This window comes from Ovis aries, chromosome 24 (assembly GCF_016772045.2).
Source record: "Ovis aries strain OAR_USU_Benz2616 breed Rambouillet chromosome 24, ARS-UI_Ramb_v3.0, whole genome shotgun sequence".
Classification (NCBI taxonomy): domain Eukaryota; kingdom Metazoa; phylum Chordata; class Mammalia; order Artiodactyla; family Bovidae; genus Ovis; species Ovis aries.
This window is the reverse complement of record NC_056077.1, coordinates 13,984,288-14,000,769: the sequence shown is the minus strand read 5'-3', so window position 1 is coordinate 14,000,769 and position 16,482 is coordinate 13,984,288. Positions and strand designations below refer to the sequence as shown.

General features: G+C 43.2%; 1 protein-coding gene across 13 annotated transcripts in view; it reads left to right on the top strand.

Moving 5' to 3' along the window:
• PARN (poly(A)-specific ribonuclease) overlaps nt 1-16,482 on the top strand; it is a 199,452-nt gene that overhangs the window by 59,920 nt on the left and 123,050 nt on the right. For 10 of the 13 annotated variants that reach the window (XM_042240571.1, XM_060405995.1, XM_060405994.1 and 7 more), the window contains exons 19-20: nt 13,418-13,473; nt 14,450-14,536. In XM_042240571.1, the coding sequence (XP_042096505.1) occupies nt 13,418-13,473; nt 14,450-14,536 (143 nt within the window). The remainder of the gene's footprint in view (nt 1-13,417; nt 13,474-14,449; nt 14,537-16,482) is intronic. The other 3 variants (XM_060405993.1, XM_042240569.2, XM_042240572.2) reach the window with 1 other exon arrangement.

The following is a 16,482-nucleotide window of genomic DNA, read 5'->3' as shown; positions in this document are numbered from 1 at the left end:
GAGGTGGCCAGGATAAAAGGGGGGGAATGAAAAGGAGAGAGACAGATCCAGCCAGTAATCAGTTCCGTAAGTGTTCTCCACCGTTTGGAACCCACAGAAATTCACAGAGTTGGGTAGAGAAGAGAGGGGTTAGTGAGGAGACACAGGTGACCTGGTAGAGAAAAAGGAGAGTCCAAAGGGGGAGAGAGCAGTCAAGCCAGTAATCTTGCTCCCATGTTAAAATGGGTACTGAAAATTGGGTTCTTAAAGGCACCAAATTGATAACAAATATCAAAAAGCAAAGATTAAAAATCTAGAATTTGGAATTTCAAAAATACAACATTAAAGAAAAGAAAAAAAAAGGCGAGAAAAAAAAGACAAAGTCACAAAAATTGTTAAAAATATATATATATATATGAAGTTTGCTTTTGAAAAATAGGGTCTTTTTTTTGTTTTTTTGCAAAGTAATAGTAGGTTATAAAAGTGAAAATTAAAGAGTAATAGAGGACTTAAACATTTTTAAAAATTAAAAAAAGAATGATCATAAAAATAGTAAAAATATATCTAGGACTTTCTCTGGTGTTGTGGGTAGTGTGGGGTCAGTTCATTTTCAGATAGTTCTTGGTCCAGCTTATATTTCTCAAGATCTATAGGCCCCTTCCTATGTAGTTGGTACTAATGACAGGGTTTTAATCTATTGCACCTGTCACTTCCAAGGCGGTTCCCTCTGTTTTAGCTTCTTCTGTTTGCTGGTCTCTTCAGTGTCTGATTTCCGCCCTGACACAAAGAGGGTGGTGGTGGACACTTTTTTTAGGCTCACTTGTTCAGTCGCGCTGTGGGGAGGGAGGGACGCTGCAAACAAATAGCACTGGCGTGTGCTCGCAGTGCCTCAGCCACACTGGGCCTTCCCCTGCTCACGGTGCATGTACCCTCCCTGCCTACTCTCCTCAGGCTCTATGTGGCTCTGCCGGGAACCGTCCGAGGCCGGCCCTCGGCTACACGCATCTCCCAGGTCTAAGCCGGTCTGGTTCAGGCACTTGGGTGGTCCTCAGAGGCGAAGACTCCGTTGGGCCTGCATTTTGTGCCCTTCCCAGGTCCGAGCAGCTCAGGTGATGGGGTGTTTGGTGAGCGCGGTCGCTGCGACTTATCGCTTCTCCCATCCTTGCTGCTCGGTTTTCTGGGTGTACAACCGGCGCACCTTCTCAGGCAGATGTTGACATCCAGAACCCCAAGAAGTCTTAGTTGACAAAGAAGCCTGCTTACAATTTTGTAGATAATGTCTCTCTGGGGCTGTGATTGCCCCCTTCCGGCTCTGGCTGCCTGTCATCGGAGGGGGATGGTCTGCAGCCAGCTGTCTCTGTTCAGTCCTTTGTTCTGTGCATGGGCCTGGCAGTGTCTTAGGTTAGGGCTGGCTTTTTGGGTGGTAGTTATCCCACAGTCTGGTTTGCTAGCCCAAGTTAGTTCGCTCAGATTGGGCTTGGGGCATTCAGGCCAGATCCTTATGCTAAGCAATGCAGCCCGCGCCTCCCTGCTCAGCCTCCGCTTGCTAGTGGCGGGTGCAGGCATCTGCGCTGCTTCTCCGCTGGGGGAGTTACTGTTGGGCATGGAATTTGTGGGTTTTAATTATTTATTTATTTTTCCTCCCTGTTATGTTGCCCTCTGTGCTTTCAAGGCTCGCCACTGACTCAGCAGTGAGAGTGTTTCCTGGTGTTTGGAAACTTCTCTCTTTAAGACTCCCTTCCCGGGACGGAGCTCCGTCCCTACCTCTTTTGTCTCTGTTTTTGTCTTTTATATTTTTTCCTACCTCCTTTCGAAGGCAATGGGCTGCTTTTCTGGGTGCCTGATGTCCTCTGCCGGCATTCAGAAGTTGTTTTGTGGAATTTACTCAGTGTTTAAATGTTCTTTTGATGAATTTGTTGGGGAGAAAGTGGTCTCCCGTCCTATTCCTCCACCATCTTAGGACCGCCTCCCCCTGCTTGTCTTTCATGAGAGCATTACCTGCGCCCCTGCAGCGCAGCCCTCACCTTACCTTCTCCTGTCCTGCCTGCCCCTTCTCATACGGAGGAGTAAAAGGTGCTGGAGCAACAAGAAGGCAAGGCCAGTCTGTCTTGCGTGCGTGCTCAGTCACTCAGACTGCGTGTCCGATTCTTTGTCACCCCATTGAGTATAGCCCGCCAGGCTCCTCTGCCCATGGAAGTTTCCAGGCAAGAATACTGGAGGAGGTTGTCAATTCCTCCTCCAGTGGATCTTCCTGACTCAGAGATCAAATCCAAATCTCTTGCATCTCCTACATTGGCAGGTGGATCTTTACTGTGTGCCACCTGGGAAGCTTCCTAGCAATTGCTTCAGGTTTTAGCATCTTAGGGGATGGAGCCAATATGTCTTTACCTGAGATCCTGTTAAGCTTGGGTATCAGTTAAGTCCATTGTGGTTCTTTTTTTAAAAAATAATGTAATTTGTGTATTATTAGCAGTGCTGGGTCTTTGTTCCTGCTCTGGCTTTTTCTAGTCGGGCTGTGTGCTGGCTGCTCTAGTTGCAATGCTCGGGCTTCTCATTGCTGTGGCTTCTCTTGTTGTGGAGCCTGGGCTCTAGGGTGCTCAGACTTAGTAGCTGTGGCCTGTGGGCTCAGTAGTTGGTGGCTCCCGGGCTCTCAAGCACAGGCTCAGTAGTTGTGGTGCATGGGTTTAGTTGCTCTGCGGCATGTGGGATCTTCCTGGATCAGGGATGAAACCGTTATCTCCTGCACTGGCAGGAGATTCTTCTTTACCACTGAGCCACTAGGGAAGCCCATAAGTCCATTGTTTTAAGTGTTAGAGTAATTTCCCCCAAGAGCTTTCCAGCTTTACAACATAAGCGAGTGAGAGGTGCAACACAGTTTGTGCTTTTGGGAAGACCTGCCTGTGGGTGTCACAGTGCTCAACACGATGGGTTTCCATATGTGTTTCACGTGTTAAAATCATTTGGTTAATTTCTCTAGTAGAACAGCTTCACTTCAGGGTACTGTGTAATAGAGAGCAGTTGTGGTCTCTGGGATCAGGTACCTGGATTTGAATCCCAGCCCCGCTCTCTATACCTGGAACCCCTTGAGCAAGTTACCCTCAGCTTCCTCATCTGTAGTTGAGAATGATGGTACCCACTGGATAGGGTTGCCGTCAGAGTGCCATGGGAGAATGTGTATAAAATGCACAGTGCCTGACATGTCATAGGCCTCAGTCAGCTTGTCACTGCTTTGGGGACATTTGTACTTTGAAGAGGTGCTTCTGTTGACCAGATGCTGGGAACAAATGGAGAGCTTTTTGTTTTTAAAGGAAATACCGTATAATCATATCTTTAGTACTGTAGGCCTCCTATAAGGTGGGCTTTGTATTCAGTTATGAGCCTTGATCAGAAAAAATAGGGAGAGGAGGATAAAGCGTGCTTGTAACTCAGTGGTGCTCAGGAAGATTTGCATGTACGTCTTTTTTTGCTTTTTGTTTCCCCCTTTGAGGCATATGGTCATATCTCAGTCTTTGGGATGGGCAGCATTTCTAGTTGCAGATTTTTATTGGGAGAGGAAAGTAAAGAAGTAGCATTTACTAAGTGACCCTTTGAAAGTGGTTTCTTTTTGTTTTTGTTTTTTACCAGCTTTATTGGGATATAAATTTGCACACCATACAGTTCACCCATTTAAAGTGTACAGTTCAGTGGTTTGGGGTATATAATATTATGCATTTTTTAAAAATTATGGTAAACTGTATGTAACCTACAATTTGCCACTTTAACGATTTTTAAGCATACAATTCAGTGGCAGTAAGTACATCCACAGTGTTGCACAGCTGTCCCACTGTCTGTTTCCAGAACTTTTTCCTCACCCCAAACAAACTCTGTGGTCATTAGGCAGTAATTCCCCATCCCCTGGCTCCCCTCAGCCCCAGGTGAACCTCTCACCTGCTTTTCTATCTACAAATTTGTCCTTGTGTGAGCTGTTTCTTCTTGAGCAACTCATTGCTCCAGTGAGATCTTAATCTATTGAAACAACACCTTGGGTTTCCTAAATCAGTGTTGGCTTGGTTTGATTGCCCCAAAAGTGAGCACCCTGATTTTCATAAAGGTGAAAGACAAGGTGAGTCTCGAGCACATGAAAATAGCCTTGAGTGTGGGGCTTCTTAAGACTAGAAACTAGTGCTTGTTTCCAGACTAGTTGTTGAGTTCTCCAGGCAAGGGGTGCTTGCCTCAAACTGACACTGCCTTATCTAATTTCTGCCTAGCAACCTTGTTTTCCTAAAGATTTATCGGGCAAGCTGCTTCCATGGCTTTATCAGAAGGCCACTTTTGATATGGGTATAGGCCATGCCACATACCTCTAGTCGGTGTGCTAGCCCTGTGGGCCCCCAAGGGCTGTCTGCTTGTGGGCCCATTCTAGCCTTGGATTGGCTTGAAAGTACATGTCTCTCTAGCTTAATAACTTGTTTATCATTACAATTTGTAGAGGTTAGAAAAAATGAGTTCCTGGATATTTGTTTAAGCAGCTTGCCTCCTTCTTAGCAGGATATCATCATAGTTTCCTGTGATTCCTATTTGAATCTCCACAAGCTTGGTAGCTGACCTAAAACAACAGACATTTATTCTTTCACAGTTCTGGAGGCCAGAAGTTTGAAATTAGGGTATAGGTGTGGCTGTGCTCCTTCCACAGGCTCTGTGAAGGATCTGTTCCTTGCTTCTCTAGGGCCTGGTGATGCTGGCACTCCTCGGCTTGTCACCGTGTCACTCCAGTCTCTGCCTCCCCCTCTGTGTGTATCCTGTCTCTCTTTCTTTTGTAAGGACAGTTGTGATGGTATTTAGGGTATACTTAGATAGTTCAGGATATGTCCTCATGTAAGGTCCTTAACCTAATTTCTGGTTCCATCTGCTAAGATCCTTTTTTCAAAGAAGACAGCATTCAGAGGTTCTGGGAATTAGGCTGTGGATCTATCTTTTTGGAGGCCCATTTATAGGCATGTTGGTAGTAAAGTCAGTATTCTTAGATAGTCCTTGCCTTGCTTTGGCCCTGGCTGTAAGCAAGTAGGTCATAGTTATTTCCAAGACTGTTTCACAGTTAATTTATATGAGTCAGAGGTTAGCAGGGTACCCTAAGAAATTTAGAAGTGAGAGAGTGAAGAGAGGTGAAGTCGCTTAGTCATGTCTGACTCTTTGCAACCCCATGAACTGTAGCCCGCCAGGCTCTTCTGTCCATGGGATTTTTCAGGCAAGAATACTGGAGTGGGTTGCCATTTCCTTCTCCAGGGGATCTTCCAAACCCAAGGATCAAACCTGGGTCTCCTGCATTGCAGGCAGACTCCTTACTGACTGAGCCATGAGGGAATTTAGACTAGCTGCCAAGTATCTTCTCTATTGAACATCTTCCATGGTTCAGAGTATTTCACCCACAGCGACTATAATTTCTGACAGCATCCCTGCTGCTAAGTCACTTCAGTCTCGTCCGACTCTGTGCGACCTCATAGACGGCAGCCCACCAGGCTCCCCCATCCCTGGGATTCTCCAGACAAGAACGCTGGAGTGGGTTGCCATTTCCTTCTCCAGTGCATGAAAGTGAAAAGTGAAAGGGAAGTTGCTCAGTCGTGTCTGACTGTTAGTGACCCCATGGACTGCCGCCTACCAGGCTCCTCCGTCCATAGATTTTCCAGCCGAGAGTACTGGAGTGGGGTGCCATTGCCTTCTCTGACAGCATCCCTGAGGAGGTAGGTAATAAGGTCCCTCATTTGCAAGCTGAGGCCATCTGCTGAGGCCTCAGAGGGCCCCAGAAACAGTTGAGTCTGGGATAACCCAGGTTTGTCCTCAGCTGGGGATAGGATTCTTACTCCAGAGCATCAGTCTCTAAAAGAGACGGCTTGACAGTTAGTAGGACGTTTTCTTAAGAGACAATGCTAGTGTCACTGAAAGGTTTCTTTGTCTGCATGTTTGGCTTGAGCAGTGATTCTAAAAGATGTTGACTTGGACCACCGGATCGAGTACGACCAGTTTCCTCTGACATTTTACAGTCTGCTGTTTTATAGGTCCAGCAGCCGTTGCCTTTGTACAATGTTTAGTTTAACACTTCTGTTTGGTGTAATTTGATACGGTTCATTGATGGAGACTGTTTAAACGAGCTGCTGACTTTCTTTCCTTTTGCCTTTCTTCCCCACACCCCCCCCTTGTTTCTTGTGTTCATCTCCGAGAAGGGACATGAGTTGGCTTTGGGACAAATGTCGGGTAATGCTCTATTTGTCAAGACATCAAGTGACTAGACTGGAAATTGCGCGTGCACCCCTCTCCCCGCCCCGAGTGAAATGAAAATAACTGGTGCCACAGTGACTCCTCTACCCAGTGGTTGCCCTCTCATTTTACACAAGAGCTTTAGCGAGCGAAATAAATGAGCTTATTTTGTGAGCGATGTCTGCATGCTTCCTACTCTGGATGATAAAATTAGTTTTTTATGGCGCATAAATATGTATAATGATGAGCCCTTGCATACACGGTTCTCATGAAGTGCTTTTTACTGCTGTGCCCTGAAGGAAATACCAAGACCATTTGCAAGAACAGTAGAGCTGGCAGTCGTTAAAGGTTTCAATTTTCCTCTGGAAGGCTTGGGACTTGGAGTTAGGTGCAAATTAATTCACCACTCAAATCGTGTTGAGATGAGATTGTACTCGGCATCTCCGTATTCTGGTCTGCAGTGGCATAAGAGGAGTTCAGTTTTGCTTGGAAATCTGTTCTTTGAGGTAAAGCTTTTTAGGAAGAGACGTGTAGTCTTGAACAAATGCATATGTTTACTCTTTAAATGAAATACTGAGTTTCTAGGTGAAAGAATGAAAAGTTTGGGGGCTGGAGGGTTTTCCTTTTGCTCAGGCAGAACCAGAGTAAACACTGTCCTCTTTTATGAAGACAGGCTGTAACATCAGAAATCCTTCTAGATCATTCAAGCCTGTGTGTATGTGTACAGATCTGACCTTACAGAAAGTAAAGCTCTTGTATTCAGATACCTCATTATCTCACTGACCCCTAAGACGCACCGTTTCACAGGTTTTCCTGATGGTGATCATGGTGTGCGGGGCGGGTGTGACCGCGAGGCCCGAGGCCCGGGTCGCAGCTGGCTCTGCACTGCAGACGTGGAAACGTTGTCCTTTGACCTGCAGCAGCATGGCTGTCTTCTCTGCTCCTTCATCCTGGTTGCCTTCCTCAGTCCACCCAAAGCTCTTCTCAGAAAGCAACCTTGTTTCTTATATCTGGACTCTGCCCCGTTGCACGAAGCTATAATTTAATCAGCCCTTAGAGCATTGCCAAAAACTACTGACAAAAGCCTATGTCTGAGATTGTACATCTCGAGTTCTTGCGCTAGAGGTGATTCAGGACGCGTGTCCTCATTTGTCCCTTAGAGGCTCACTGTTTCACGTGAGGCTGTGGGAAGAGCTCAGGTTAGAAGCCCAATGTGAGGGGGATGTGGGCTTCCCAGGTGGCACCAGTGGTAAAGAACCTGCCCACCTGCCAGTGCAGGAGATGTAAGAGACGTGGGTTCAATCCCTGGGTTAGGAAGATCCCCCGGAGGAAGAAATGGTAAGTTGCTCCAATATTGTTGCCTGGAGAATTCCACAGACAGAGGAGCCTGGCGGGGTTGCACAGTTGGACACAACTGAAGCGTAAGGGAGTACCTGGCAGAGAGAAGGTGAGGCCTTTAGTGTAAGACTAGTAATGGAGAAGGCAGTGGCAACCCCACTCCAGTACTCTCGCCTGGAAAATCTCATGGACGGAGGAGCCTAGTGGGCAGCAGTCCATGGGGTCGCTAAGAGTCGGACACGACTGAGCGACTTCACTTTCATTTTTCACCTTCATGCACTGGAGAAGGAAAGGGCAACCCACTCCAGTGTTCTTGCCTGGAGAATCCCAGGGACGGGGGAGCCTGGTGGGCTGCCATCTATGGGGTTGCACAGAGTCAGACATGACTGATATGACTCAGCAGCAGCAGCAGCAGTAATGGGGAAACTTCGGGTCTGAATCTGTCTCTGCTCCCATGATGGCCGAGGGTAAGCCGCTGGAGCGGGAAAAAGCTGCTTGCTCGTTCCTTGTATGATAGGACTTGGTGCCTGTCCCCCAGACACCAGAGGATCAGAGAAGGCTGAATGAGCCGTAACAAACGCTTATTTTAGTCAGGAACCTGTCCTTTTAAAAAGTAATATATTCTTATCCTGATTGAAGCACAAATTACCCACTTGTAATTCCACCAGCCAAAATGAAACAAAACAAAACAAAACTGTCATTTGGTGTATTTCCTGCTAATGTGTTTTCTATCTCTATTTCATGTATTAATTGAGATAGTACTGTTATATAATTTGGTAACTTAAAAAAAATTCAGTAAAGGATTTTTCAAAAGACGTTAACACTAGCGGTTAGCAGCATGGCGTTGCTGGTCTTCAGTGGCGGCTCAGGTGAGCATCGTGGTCCACGTACAGCCTAATCCATGTGTCCGGCCTTCTGTCAGCTGCACAGCCACTGCCCTGCACTGGGTATTAACTGGTTTTTTGCCAGTTGTTTCTTTTCTTCTTTTTCTTTTAAATTTATTTATTTGGCTCTGCCGGGTCTTTGTTGCGGCATGCCGGATCCTTAGTTGAGGCATGTGAACTCCTGTGGGATCATGAGTTGCAGCGTGTGGGATCTAGTTCCCTGACCAGGAATCAAATCCAGGGTCCCCCAGCACTGGGAGTGCAGAGTCTTAGACGCTGGACTACCAGGGAAGTCCTGCTGATTGTTTCTTTGAGTGGCCCCAAGTGCAGGTCATTGATCCACTGTCTTTTTCTGCCATCACTTAGCAGCAGTGGAAACCATGCTGCTGCAGGAGCAAAACGAAATATTTCCTTTCATTTCTGAATAGAATTATTGGCTTTACGTGTATATAGACTCGGTCATGTGGAATTTTAATGAACTGTAATGATCTTTGTGGTTCCCAGAGGTTTGAGCCTCTGTGCAAAATATTCCTGAATCACCTTCAGGACTTCCTGTCTGCATTTAAATGTCACCTTTGCCCTTTATGTTTTCTTGAGCACAGCTGCATAAAGCAGGTTAATACTAGCACTGTTTGCCATCCATTTTCACATTGGACAACTGCAAATGATTCAGATAAGCCACAGTCCAAGACAAGCTCTTGTGTCATCAAAGAATACCCTTTGACCTTAGTGTACCTCTTTTGAGCTGCTCAGTGTGTCTTGTGCTTGCCAAAATCCGGGTCTGAAGCTTGTTGGTAAGGTCGGAGAATTTTGACAAGTTTGGAGAGTCTGTGTATGTGTGTGCCAGCCTTGGGGTCCGTATTAGAGGCTAAAGCTTGTGATGCCGGAGGGGCTGCTTTGTCGCCAAGTCATAGAAAGGGTTGGACTTTTGCCAGTGAGTTGCCAAGAGAGTAGTTTATGCTGTCTTTTTTTTTACTTTCTTCTTCAAAATGAGGAAAACAGTGGTCAGCAGTTGTTTCCCCCAATTGACCTCTTGCAGAGGACCTAGCTGTTTGCCACAATTGACCTCCTGGTTTCAGGGAATGGTGGAAGCCTTATGTTATTGCTGCCTGGATGTTGAGGGAGTCCTTGACGTTTGTTGTGATAGTTTTGTGTTTCTCTTAAGCCACAAGAATTTACTGCAAACAAATCATTAAAACTAATACCTTTTTTGGAGAAGTTGACACAAGTCATTATTACCCACCTGATCAGTGAATCATCATTTGTGGAAATTAACAGTCTTAAACACACTTTTTTTCTGTGAACCCAGTGATTTTCAGTTCCCAGGTTATGAGTCAGTAGGACTTAGGTGGGTGGGGCCCAGGAATTTGCATTCCTATCAAGATGCCTGTCTGGGGAAACACATTTTGATAAGTGCTCAAGGTTCTAGGCTCTAAGAAGCTTTAAGTCTGAAATGAAATTCTCCTGTGACTACAAGCCTTCTAACATAGTCCAGGTCACAGTGTCACACCACCATGGTCAGAAAAGAATGTCAGCAGATGACTTTCCATGAGTGCCATGCAGCATACGGGCAGCAGAGCTGGGTGGCTGTTCTGGACACAAAGGCACTGTCCACAGCCTATTCTGTGTAGCCTATTAAGAGGCTGAGCTGAAGTCACCCAGTCTGCTGACTGAATGACCCCCGAGTATGCTGTGCTCCACCCTTGGATCTGTCCGGATGTTTGAAAGCCACACTAAACAACATTGCCAGTATCATCATAGAGCATTAAGAAACTGACAAATGCCCAAAAGGGTAGAATTTATTTTATAGCATCTAGAATGTGAACATGAGTCATGTAGTGTACTGGGATAGAATCCCAATGTATGATTGGCCCTTGTATCAGATGGGAACTTTAATTTTAGTCTTTGACAGAATCATTGTCAGTCCTTCAGAGAATAAGTGCAAAAATAGTGTTTCATCAGGAAGCTTGCAGGAACGTGGCCAGGGCCCCACACAGTCTTGTGTGTCTCTACCAAATTATAGCCGCCCTGAATCTTCACTGAAATAAAAATAACATTTCCTGCAAGCGATGGTCCGAGTGTGTTTCCAATATCTGCAGATGAAAGGCCTTCTGGGAGAGACTGTTCTTCAATACAATTCACAGGGAAGGAGCATCCTTTCATGTGCTTGTCAGTATTTCTGCTCTCCTAGTGCATTTCTTATACGTTAAAATGAAAACTGTTTGGTCAGATGAGCCACACACGAGGTGTTTTATCAGATCATACCAGGGTGTCAGTGTAGGCCATCTGACAGCCAGTCAGTATGAGGGGTGCATGCAATGAAATGTTTTAATTTTCCCTCAGAAGGGCAGGCGGGGATGCTTCCAGTGCAGTGGCCTGCAAACCGTCTGGCCTAAAAGGAGAGGGAGGCCCTCGGCGAGTTGACTTTGGGTCTGTTCCACAGACGCTCAGTTCCAGTTTTAGAATCGGTTTCCCAGTTGCATGGGGTGCTGTCAGCCAAGTCACAGACAGAATTGGTTTGCATGTTCCTCCAGGGTTTGGGGTGATTTGCTTCTCTGTAAAGCCCAAACATGAAGGTGGAGGGATGAGTGAGAAGGGCTATTAATATAATTCATTTGGAAGGGGTTTCTATTTAGTTAAAGCATTGAATAAGCAAATAAGGTAGTATAGGATTAACTGACTTAAAAAAAATCTTTTGAGTGTTTCTGCTGAGAATAAATTTTTACCGAGTTTAAACAGAAATGATAACTTATAATCGAGATGAAATATTAAAGGACAAACAGCCAGTGTAACGCTTGACGAAATGTATCTTTAAAATTAAGAAAATATATATTTACATGGCGAGAGAACTGGGGAAGTCTGCTTTTAAATGTGATCCTTGTTTGTATTTATAAGACAATAGATTTTCTAAACTTGGTGAGGCCACATGACCTTTAGAGGAAAACAGTATTTTTAAAAGAAATAAAGCAGCTGCACACTCAAACTTGTGATCTTGCTTTATATTGGTCTCCCCACAGCAGGTGGGGTAGTGCACAGGATATACAGGATTGATTCTACCGGTGTTTTCAGTTGAACTTTCTCTAAGAAAATCTCTATAGTTATTCCCCCTGGGCCTATCAGATCTGGTAGCCTCTGTTTTCTTTTTTAAGTTTAAAAAATAATCACAAAAGGATTTTTGAAGAACAAAACTCAGTTTCCCAAAATCATTGGCTGTTTTTTTTCAGAGCAGGGAGTGGGGAGTATTTTTTATTTTTGATTTAATGATATTGGGTGTTTTACAAAGCTGTCACAATAGTATAAAATGTGCTTTTTTAAAAAAAATTAAAAATTGGCCTGCAAGTTACTGATGTTTTGAATTTTTTGAAAGTTATCTTGAAATTAATTCTGTTGGAATGACGAACTATAATTTACCCACCCACACACGTTGTTGAATCTGGAGGTTGGTTTTGATTACTAGTGCCTTTGAAGGTATAACAGTGAACATCTTGTTGATTCAGTTTTTATTCTTCTGTTGAAGTTTGGGTACACAATTTATTTTTGTAGTGGTTGATATGTTTCTTCAACTTTTACTGAAAGTTGTTTTGGGTTTTTGTTTTTTTTTTTTTTGGTGTAGAGTTGGGAGCCATCTCTCAATTTACTAAAAGGAAAACTGAGAATTATGTGAACCATAAAAATATTGATCCTTCTAACCCAGGATTAACTCATCAGGTTCTGGTTGTCAGTAGTAATAACAACCACTTTCGAGGGGAATCTATGCTTTTATATGTCTCATTGTTTTCTGGCATTGCAGGCGGTATCGATTAAACTTGGGTGAACCAGAGCCAGAATAGTACACTTGAGCCTAAATTAGTGAACTAAAAATAAATTTGGTTTCTTAGCCATAGGATTTGGTTTATTAAATTGTAGGCTAGGCAACAAGTCCTCAAACCGCAGAGTACCAGGACTTTGTTTTTTCTGGCATTCACAGAACAGTGGTATTCATACTGATGGCTCCATTTGTAAACTGGATCATGCCCTGCCTGGCTTTTGAATGCCTGGTAATAATGTGCCTTAATTGCAGGTCAGTGAAGCCAAACTAATTGCTTGTTGGGCACTTGGATTGCCTTTTTAATTTGCTGTATAATGCAATTGCTACCAGAAATGCACAATATGCCGTTATCTAAATAAAACTCATTAAAATCATCTTACAGACAACAGAATGCCTGATATTTTGCCCACAATCTTGCAAATAAAAGCAAACTGAATGGCATTATGGAGCACTGTAATTTAGAAGCACTCTTCTAAAAAGTGCCTTTGTATCCATTTAAAAAGTATACATAAATCCTGCTATGATTTCTATCAGTGTGATAGGTTTTTTGTTTGTTTGTTTTTACCAAGGATTATTTTGCTTCATGCTTTTAATATGTTTTAAATGGGAGTAATGACAGTTCACCCAGTAAGATTAGTACTCATCCAATGATCGCATTTCACTTTAAAAAAAAAAGAAAAGAAAGACACTGGTGACACATTCCTAGCTCGCAAAGCACCGGTCCATAGGGATTACCTTTACGATTTGTGGGGACAGTTGTTCAAGGGAGTTAAGATGGTTGGCACGCTGTAGGGCTCATTTTCTCTCAGTTTTTCTGGACTAACAGGGCAGTTCAGCAGAGGACTTCGTTTCGACTCTTTGATGACTAATTTTATTCATTTAGCTAATATTTATTGAGTAGCTCCTGAGTGCCAGGAACTGTTGTAGGTGTTGGGGATACCAGTTTTTGTTTTCTATTTATAATAAATACTTCAGACTCAAGAAGTGTGCTCAGTCGTGTCTGACTAATATTTAGCCCTAGAGAAAGATGTGAAGTGGATCTTAAGACTCTACAAAATGATTTTAGAAATAAGGTAATATAATTAAGGAGCTTCTATGAAAGAATTTTCTACATGTTTTTATCAGTTGCTTTTTTTAAGAAGTTAATCCATTATCCATTTTCCTTTTCTTTTGGTAGGTTATTTCTTATGAGAGTCATGGATATCCCGTATCTAAACTTGGAAGGACCAGACTGTAAGTGAATTTTTATTTTCTCATTGCATCTGCACATTTAAGTGTGTGGTCTGGAAAGGATAACAGGAACAGAATTACTGAAGAAAGAGCTTTATTCACTTACAAATAGCCAGTGATTTTGTGGTTGATATGAATAGTATGCCTAACTTAATGTTACCCTTGGGCCTTGATTAACCCATCTCTTTACTTGTATTTTGCAGTTTATACATGAGTTGAATTAAAAAATATATGTATCTTCTCATCATTACTTCATTTTCACTCAGCACTCTGAGTTCATGATTTTCTATAAATACATTGTATATGTAATAGATCTCAAGATGTACTAGCCGTGATAATAACAGTACATTTTCTATTTTCCAGTTGTTTGAGTATGTATATATTTAAGTTTTGTGGTTAGGTTTTTTAATTTTCTCTTTGAAGACCTTGGACAACCACGCTGTTTGAGAGGTGGTTGTCGCTTCTTCCGATTGTTCTTTTCCGTTGCACTTTTTGTAGCCTTGGTAAATTTCCTTAATATATGCCATAGGCAGATAGAAACAGAGGAATTACACTTTATACACGATGATAATAATCACTGCAGTAGAAGTTTGAGGACATACTGTGTTGCACTTCGTATTAGTTTTAATGCTCAAACCTGTCACCCTTGCAGCAGTTGTGTGAGCTGAGTCTTGTCATCCCCAGGAAATAACCACGAGTGGCTAGGCCTCTGGCTCTGAGTTGCACAGCCAAGTGGTGGGTGTGGGATTAGAAAACAAGATTGTGACTCAGGACTACGTCTGTTCAAACAGTCCATTCAGTTTGGACAGTGCTTTTTTTTTTTTTAAGTTAGATAAACATAGACATTAAGGCCCATTTGGTAATTGCAAGGGTTTCATAATGATTCTCCAAGTTAGCCTGGGCTCAGTTTCATTGACGAACCACTGGTCAGGTGTCCCCTTTTCAGCCATCAAGCTTTCATCAAAAATTTGTTTTGTAGTGCAGCCTAAACGTGATCACGTCCTCCATGTGACATTCCCCAAAGAATGGAAAACCAGTGACCTTTACCAGCTTTTCAGTGCCTTTGGTAAGTCAAGAATAAGTATAGATGTTTTTTTAGGGTCCTGCTCCTCTTACGGTCTAGGTGGTCAGAGTATGTAGATGGCTTTAGCTTGGACATAAAAGAGGATTAATATGCAAAGTTTTCATCTCACTCAGAGAGTTTTTGGAGCTTGGTATGCTGCCTTCTTATGCCAATATGATCTGAGGACTTTTTGCTAGCATCCCACAGCAGAGCTCTGTTACTCATCTATATCCATGGAAATCAAGAACAGTTGGCCCCTTACTGTCGACCCATGGGGAAGAAGTCTAGGCTGAATCATTGTTAAGATGAAATGGAAAGAGAATGCCTATTTCATAAGGGCAGGCAGTTGCTGCTCAATATCGAATAGTCCAGCAGACAAGCACAGGTGTTTGAGAGAACCAAGTATGGGGTAGGTTCTTCTGTTACCTTTTTTATCAGGTCAGGTGATTAGATTAAATTGAACAGCCTTCTGATTAGGGTTTATAAAGGCCATTCTGATTGTAAGTCTTCAGCAGTGTCTCTTAATTTTAACAAATAAAGTATTTAGACTGTCATCTCTGGAGATTCATGATTAAATTGGAAGCAGCAAAAACCTGAATGTCCAATAATAAGCCTGTTTAGTGAATGTTAATATGTCTCCCCAACAGCTTAATATGTAGCCGTTTTAGAAAGAGTTGAAGAGTTTGTTAAAAGATGGTAAAATGTTTGTATTTTAGCATTCAGAGTAAAATGCAGATACAAAGTAGAATTCCTATATAACTAACATCATTTTTGTTGAAATCAAACTGAAAGGATGCACCGTGCTCTTATCACTGAATGTTTTAGATAGGATTTTTTTCTTCCTCTTTGTGCTTTTCAATATTTCTTAAAATAAACATACATTAGCTTTTATAAGTACAAAACATTGTGCAGTTTTTAGGAATGTAAGTGTATGCAAGTATATTTCTGGCAAGTTATCCTAATCTTTGCAGATAGTTTAAATGACTTCTGAAATTCTAGTCCTGCTTTTTAACTTAAATGCAGTGAGATTTCACAGTACATTCCTTTGGTAAGCTTTGGATGTTGTTTCTCATCTTGTGTTGCTCTTACCCCTATTTACTTAAACTTTAATTGGCTATATTCATCAGGACGCTCTGAGTAGAATATTTTTCATTTTAATTAAAGAAAGGTTAGCTGTGTGATATTGAACAGGTAACCTCTCTGTGTTTCCTCCTTGGAGATGATGATGGCGATGTTGCTGACTATTTAATAGGCTTGTCAGGATGATCAAATGAGCTGATCCGTGGAATGCATTCAGAATAGTATGTGGCCTAGAGTAGCTACTTGAGAAACGTTAATTATTGTTGTTGAGTCACTAAGTCGTGTGCAGCTCTTTGCAGCCCCATGGACTGTGGCCCACCAGGCTCCTTTGTCCCTGGGATTTCCCGGGCAAGAGTACTGGAGTGGGGTGCCACTTCCTCCCCCAGGGGATCCGCATCTCCTGCACTGGCAGGTGGACTCGTTCCCACTGAGCCACCTGGGAAGCCCCCACACACTATTTGTCTAGAGAGCTAAGGAAGTAATGGTAGTGACTTTTGTAATCGAGAAAGTTCTGGCACCCTATGGTGCAGCAGGAAGTGAAAGTTCTTTCCTGTGAAGGAGACGCAAAGCAGCTTTCAAGTATTCTGAAGCCTTCAAAAATTTCAATAGATAATAAGACTAAGATTAATAGATAATAGATAATTAATAGACTAATAGATAACATCACTAAGTTTTGGTGATGTTTCGCCATTAAAAAAAATTCATTGCAGTCTTCCGTGTGTTTTCGGGAAGAGGGTAGTGGGTAGATCTCTGCTTGCCCCTGGGTTTTCTCCAGCTCCCGGCCCTCCGCTCCTCTCCCCCTCTGCCCACTCTCCTGCACTCCATTCTGTTTGCGTTCGCCTTTGGAGAGGGCTTGTCTCTGTATGTGA